Source organism: Terrapene carolina, unplaced genomic scaffold, assembly GCF_002925995.2.
Source record: "Terrapene carolina triunguis isolate 2854851 unplaced genomic scaffold, T_m_triunguis-2.0 Scaffold51128, whole genome shotgun sequence".
Taxonomy (NCBI): domain Eukaryota; kingdom Metazoa; phylum Chordata; order Testudines; family Emydidae; genus Terrapene; species Terrapene triunguis.
The window spans coordinates 2,151-8,884 of NW_020715479.1; the positions used below are offsets into that span (position 1 = coordinate 2,151).

Sequence of the window (6,734 nt, forward strand, 5' to 3'; positions counted from 1 at the left end):
CAGCACGTCAGGTGACGGTCCCAAGGGCGTCTCTGTGACCGAACCCGTCACGGGGGGCAGCGAGCAGGGTCTGTGCATAGCTGATTGCTTTGAAATGCTGGTAGTGATTTTACGTGAGTTTTAAGCGCGCTGGCTGGAGAACAGACAAAGTGGTTACCGGTTTGTTATTTTCTGTTTGCTTATTTCGGGTAAGGGAAATAGGGGCAGAAAAGCAAGCGAAATAAATAAGAGTGAAGAGCAGAAGAAGCTAAAACTGCACAAGTTGCAAATTGCCCAGGACGGCTGAACACTGGGCCTGGGAAAGTCTCTGCTAACTGAGAGGCCCCTGAGCCGAGTGCATCTCAGTTCCAGTGAACTGCAGAGGGGTGTGGCCCAACCGCTCTCTGTGCTGGAGCTGGCTGGAGTGTCTAACGCAGCGAGACAGGAGTGGAGGGGCCTGTTCTGGCATGGGGGGTCTCTGGGGTATCCCAGCCCATCGAGTGACGGTCTCAGGGGGAAACAAACAGTAATTGATGTGCCATTTGCCCAGGAAAACGCTGCCCTGGAGGCAGAAGCAGCCAGACAAGGGGCTGCCCACCAGCAAACCCTGGACTTGAAAGACAAAGCAATTGAGGCCCCGAGACAAGCACAGACGGGGACCCAGAAGCATGAACTGGCTGTAATGGAGTGGGAGAGGGGCACAGAGACATGTATCCTGGAGCTGGCAGTTGGGGTCCTGGTGACCCCTGCGGTGGGAACGGACCCCAAGGACTCTAGCTGGAAGCAAACCCAACCTGAGTGAAAGGGGGGGATTTTGCTGGCCAGTGATGGGTCTGTCATAGCTGGTAGCTGTGAGCCCACAGCTGGATCAGGGTCTCTTTCCCTTTTGGGGGACACAGGAGTGTCTGCCCCAGAGGGGGGCCCAGAGAGGAATTGTAGGTACACTGCCTCCGCCATGGGCAGTGTCCAGCTCTCTGGCAGGCAGCTCAGGAGGTGGGTGCGACGTCGCACTCCATGTGACCTTATGAAAATATGCTCATGAGTGTGAATATAACGTAACTGGAAGATGCTTCATGCAAAAGATCTCTACTTTTTATACTTAATAAATCACTTTTGCTAATTAATTATCCCAGAGTAAGTGATTAATCCCTGGCGGAGCAAACCGCTGGGTAGATCTCTCTATCAGTGTTATAGAGGGCGGACAACTCATGAGTTTACTCTCGATACGCTTTATACAGAGTAAAACGGATTGATTTGGGGTTTGGACCCCACTGGGAGCTGGGTGGGTAATGGAGACAGGGGACTTGCTGAGCAGTTTTTGGTTACACTCTGCAGGTTTGGGGGCGGCCCAGACCTGGGTCGCGGTTGCAGCAGGCTGGCGTGTCTGGCTCAACAGGGCAGGGCTCTGGAGTCCCAGGCTGGCAGGGAAACGGGCTCAGAGGTGAATTCAGCACTTCAGGTGACGCTCCCAAGGGGGTCTCTGTGACCGAACACGTCACAGGCCCCACGATTGTCTGGGAAAAGAACAAATCGGGGCGGGAGGCAGGAGGAGACTGGCTGGAAACGAACGCGAGCAGGGCGGGCGGGGGAAAGCGAGACGCCCACAAATCCAGACGTTTCGTTTCAACCGCCCGTTGGGTTTCTCTCAGCGTTTCGGGGTCGCCATTTCCAGCCGTTCTTCCCGGCCAGGACACGGGGAAAAGAGACACATCTTTAACCCAGAGCCCAGGTCCCCGGGACTCCTGGAGCTGGGGCATGAAGAAAAGGGCCCAAACTTGCAATTGTTGGTTATGTGTACAGGGGAGCACTGGGCAGGGGAGTTGGGGCTGGTGGGTTAGAGCAGAGGGGGCTGGGAGCCAGGACTCCTGGGTTCTCTCCCCGGCTCTGCGAGGGCAGTACAGGCTAGTAGTTAGAGCAGGGGACATGAACATTCACATTCGCAGCTGGGCTTTGGACTGACGCTCCCTGACTCGTCTCTGTCTCCTCCGGGACACTAGGACAAGAAAAAGGAGAGAGAAAAGTGAAGGGCTCAAATAAGTGGGGTGGAAAACAGCATCTCCCCAACCTGGCATCCAGTAAAGTATCTGATACCATCAGCAGAGCTGTGGGGGACCCCAGGGCTGGGCTGGCAGGGGCTGCGGGTCGGGAGTGAGGGGCACTGGCAGAGCGGGGGGGGCGGGGGGCGGGGGGGGGGGGGGGGGGGCACCGGCAGGGCGGGGGGGATCTGGTCACTCACGTTTCCTCTGGTAGCACAAGCTGGTCCCCAGGGCGCCGGCGGCGAGGCCGAAGGTGCAGATCAGCCCACGCAGGAAAAGCCACAAGAGGACGAATCCGTCGGGCTTCACGTCCGTGGGCTCTGAACAGGTTAGAAGGGAGGAGAAAGGGATTGTGGGAAATTAGTACTATGTGGACGGGGGAGAGAACCCAGGAGTCCTGGCTCCCAGCCCCCGCTGCTCTAACACACCAGCCCCCACTCCCCTCCCAGAGCCAGGAGAGAACCCAGGCGTCCTGGGCTGCCCGGACTCACCCGCTTTCAGCACCTGGAGCCACGTCCCGTTGCCCGCCCCCTCGCCCAGGGTGGGGATCTTCACCAGGCAGCGGTAGGTCCCGGTGTCGTAGGGTCTCAGGTCCCGCAGCTCCACGTCGGCTCTCCGCTCCCGCAGGAAGCTCCGGTCCTGGGCCCGGCTCACCCGGCCCCTGAACTCCTGGGTCCCGTCGCTCAGCTCCAGCCGGGCGCCCGCCACCTCCTTCACCCAGGTGTAGCTGCCCAGCCGGGGCTCCCGGGTGCTGTTGTAGGAGCAGGGCAGGGTGACGGAGCCGCCCTCGGTGCCCTGCACGGAGCCGGGCTGGGAGACCCACAGGTCCTGCGCCCAGGAACCTGGCAAAGAGACGGGACAGAGAGAAATCAGCCCTGGAGTCGGGCAGGGGCCTGTCCCCTCTGGGGGGCGCCGACTCCCACCCGGCCGCAGCGCGGGGACTGGCTCAGGGGGGTGGGGAATGGGGCACAGGGCAGGGACTGGCTGGTTCAGGGGGGCAGGGAATGGGGCAGGGACCTGTCCCCTCTGGGGGCGCTGGCTCCCATCTGCCCCAAGGCGGGAACTGGCTGGCTCGGGGGGCAGGGAATGGGGTACGGGGCCATATGTCGGCCAGACCATGTCAGCCTGATGGCCTGTCTGTGGCAGGCCCCGCAATGAACAGAACCGGGCGATTATCGAGGGCTCCAGCCCCGGCCGGCCAGTCCCAGCCTCTGGCTCCAAACCGGCCTCAAACCCGAGTCAAAACCAGCTTGTGAAATGGTGATTCTCCTGCTGAGAGAAACCGCCACGTAATTCGTACGATGCGTCGGCTGCCTTCAGTAGCTGGATCCACCCGAGCCCCCTCCTCCCCCGCCCACCATCTCTCTATCCCCATCCACCCCCATCATCATCATCCATCCACAGCCACCCCCTCTATCTATCCATCCATCCCCACACATCCCTCCATCCATCCACCTCCACTATCTATCTATCCATCCATCCTGACACCCCCTCCATCCATCCATCCATCCCCACACAGCCTCCATCCATCCATCTATCCATCCAGCCCTACTATCTATCTATCTAACCCCAGCCACCCCCTCTATCTATCTATCTATCTATCACCTTTTCCAACACTCTACATATTGCTGGCTCATGCACAGCTAGGAAACACTCGCCGGTTTCTCTCATCCCCTCATGGAACAATTCCCCATTCCCTTCTTTCATATTTTCTTCGTTTTCTACAGTTCGAGTCTCGTTTCCTTTCCATTTGGGTCCTTGGCCTTTGTACTTTTCCACACAAAGCAAATGTCCCCAAAGCACGTGAGACCCCGGACCTATCACTCCCAAACCCCGGTCGGTTTAGTGTCAGGGATCGGATTGTAACACGGTTACATTGCAAAGAAATCCCAGGCGTTTGCTGACGCGATAGTCACACATGGGGCGATAACTGAGTGCCTCTGAGTCTGAAATCGGTTGTGATTCACAGCTGGGATGAATCTTAAACCTCTTACAAGAATGTACGGGGCTGAATTCTGAGTTGCTTTCACACGATTAACTGGGCTACGTTTGTAAAGAAAACAGTGTTTTCCTTGGATTAAATATTAAAGGAATTTCAATGATCCAATGAGGTTATCAATCTAATTCCCACAATTTCCTTGGATTAAATGATAAACTTCTGGGGCTAATTTTGAAAGGACCCATGGATTAGCTTTAAGAAACTTCTATTTTTCCTACAGTTACATTTTAAAAGGATTACCATAATCTGATGGGATTAACAGACATTCCCTGGAATTAATTTCTAATCTTCTGGGTTTCATTCTGAAATGCATCACAACAATTTACTACAATGATTTTTAAGGACATTGAAATAGTTGCCCTGGGATTATTATTTAACTAAATTTCAACAGTTCGCAGGATTAACGATGCCATTGCAATCATTTTGTGCCTTTGACTCGCAAATAAATTGGTATCGTTCGCTTGAATTCGATTTTAAATCTGCTGCAGCCATTTCCAGGGAGTAACAGATACGTTCTCCCAACATCCTCGGATTAGTGTATTGAATTGCAATTGCTGTGTTGAGATTAATGTTAAAGGACTTTGCAAATAAATAGCCGGGATTATATTTTTTAAGAAATTGCAATAATTTACTATGATTTTTTTAAACTGCAACAATTGTTTCAGGATTTGGTTTAAAGACATTGCAATAATTCTGCTGAGAATCTCAAATCCATTGCAATCCTTGGCTGGTAATTACAAAGAACTGCATCCATTTACTAGGAACCAGACTGTGATCATTGAGTTTAATTAACTATTAAATAATAATTTAGTACCATTAACTCTGAAATAAATTGCAACAAATTGCTGACTTTACTCTTAAAGAGATTGAAATTATTCAGTGGGACGAACTCTTAAATAGTTTGCAATATTTCAGCAAGATTATTTCAAACTGGGATTATATTTTAAAGGAACTGCAAAAAATCAGTGGACTTTGCAGTAATTTTCAAGAAATAACCAAATAAATTATCTTTATTAGCAGCAATTAAATTGTAAAGAAAAAGAGTTTATTAGGGTTACTCAAATGGTGAATTAATTTGCTGGAATTATATTTTAAATTACCAGAGTTGGCTGGGATTAATATTTAAATATTGCAAGATAATTAATATTTAAATATGGAAGAATGATCCAGGATTACCTCCTAAACTTCCTCAAATTACTCTGATTAATTTGAATCAATTTCTATCAGTTTCTAGGATTAATTCTTTGAAGACATGGCAAGAATTTGCAAAGGGCAAACAAATAAATCGCCTCGCTTGGCTCGGATTCGCTCAAAGAAATTGCAATAATTTGGGGTTGATTTAAATACTTTGCCGTAACGTCCTAGTAACAAAGAAATCGCTACAATTGGATGAGGCCGGTCGTAAGAAAAGCTCATGAAGTAAATTACATGAATTTTGAAATAATTTTCCCGGTTTCATTCAAAACTTGCAACCCGTTTCGTGGGCTTAGCTGTGAAAATGTAATCGTTAACTGGGCTCAGTCGTTAAATCGTGTATCCTTATTTCCTGGCCTTAGCTGTGAAAATAGAACGGCTCCGGACGGTATCAGATGAGAGACTGTGAGACTGACGGAGGCGCTCGCTGAGAAATGGGCCACGTTCATTATTGAATCACTTGCGTTTCGGAGGCGGAATCGTTCACTTGATGCCTGGATCGGCCAGGTTAGTTCAGAGCAGCCGTTTCCAACCAGGGGTCCGAGCAGGTTTCAGGGGGCCCCCCAGCCAGGCCGGCCCAGGGCAGAAAGCCAGGACTGATGCCCGGGGCCCCGAGCCGGCTGGCGCCAAAATCAAAGCCTGATCGATGTAGCTTTGCGGGTCCCCCTTGGCGTGGGGCCCTGGACAATTGCCGGGCATGTTGTGGGGGGCTCGGGCAGGAAAAGGGTGAGAACCCCTGGTTTCGAGGCGATCACCCCTTGCAGGCCCCATCCAGCGACCCCAGGGATGGGGCCCGTGCACATGCGGCTGGCTCTGCCGGTGCCCACCAGGACCGGCTCGGAACGATGCCCCATGGCCCGGACCGCTCCGGTTCACGCTCGCCGCGAGTGATACATTCATCCTGGCTCGCGGGCAGCGCTGCACAGGGGCTGGGGATAGGCAGGGCGGGTGCAGGGCACTGGATACATAGGAATGGATGGGTCGACGTGCCCACCCACCCGGCCCGTACAGCATCTCTCTGCCCACAGACCCCCCTGGCCCTCGGTGCCCACGGAGACCCGGCTGGCCAGTGCCCCATGCGCCCCGCTCGGTCTGTCTGGGCTGCGGGTTCAAATCCCCCCGTCCCAGCCTCGCGCCCCCTCCCTCCCCGCTCACCTGCGATCAGCGCCAGCGTCCAGAGCAGGGGGCCTGGGGCCATGGCTGCCGGGTGTGAGGGCACAGGAGAGCGGGTGCAGGGCTGGTGCGACTCGCACCGGGGAGGGGGGTCAGGAAATGAGCCTCTGAGCACCACCCGCCTAACGCGGCCGGTTCCTGGCGTGCTTCAGGCTTCCGGCCCAAGGGCCAAGGGAGGGGGGAGGGGAGGGGCCCGGACTCCTGGGTTCCATCCCCAGCTCTGGGAGGGGAGTGGGGGCTGGTGGGTTAGAGCAGGGGGACTGGGAGCCAGGACTCCTGGGTTCTCTCCCTGGCTCTGGGAGGGGCGTGGGGCCTAGTGGTTAGAGCAGGGGGGCTGGGAGCCAGGACTCCTG

The 6,734-nt window shown here is 54.2% G+C and overlaps 1 protein-coding gene across 1 annotated transcript; it reads right to left on the bottom strand.

The window, feature by feature from the left end:
- Nucleotides 1–1,910: 1,910 nt before the first annotated feature.
- LOC112125104 (natural cytotoxicity triggering receptor 3) lies at nt 1,911–6,406 on the bottom strand. Its single transcript, XM_026647080.1, has 4 exons — nt 6,364–6,406; nt 2,507–2,857; nt 2,216–2,335; nt 1,911–1,972 (listed from the first exon to the last, which is right to left on the bottom strand). Exons 1-4 carry the CDS (start codon nt 6,404–6,406, stop codon nt 1,911–1,913), a joined length of 576 nt encoding a protein of 191 aa, XP_026502865.1.
- Between the last annotated feature and the right edge of the window lie 328 nt (nt 6,407–6,734).

Coding starts and splice junctions, on each gene's coding strand:
- LOC112125104 (XM_026647080.1), bottom strand. CDS start 6,406: ATGGCCCCAGGCCCCCTGCTCTGGACGCTGGCGCTGATCGCAG. Junction 2,858..6,363: donor GACGCTGGCGCTGATCGCAG/GTGAGCGGGGAG, acceptor TCTCTTTGCCAG/GTTCCTGGGCGCAGGACCTG. Junction 2,336..2,506: donor GCTCCAGGTGCTGAAAGCGG/GTGAGTCCGGGC, acceptor TAACCTGTTCAG/AGCCCACGGACGTGAAGCCC.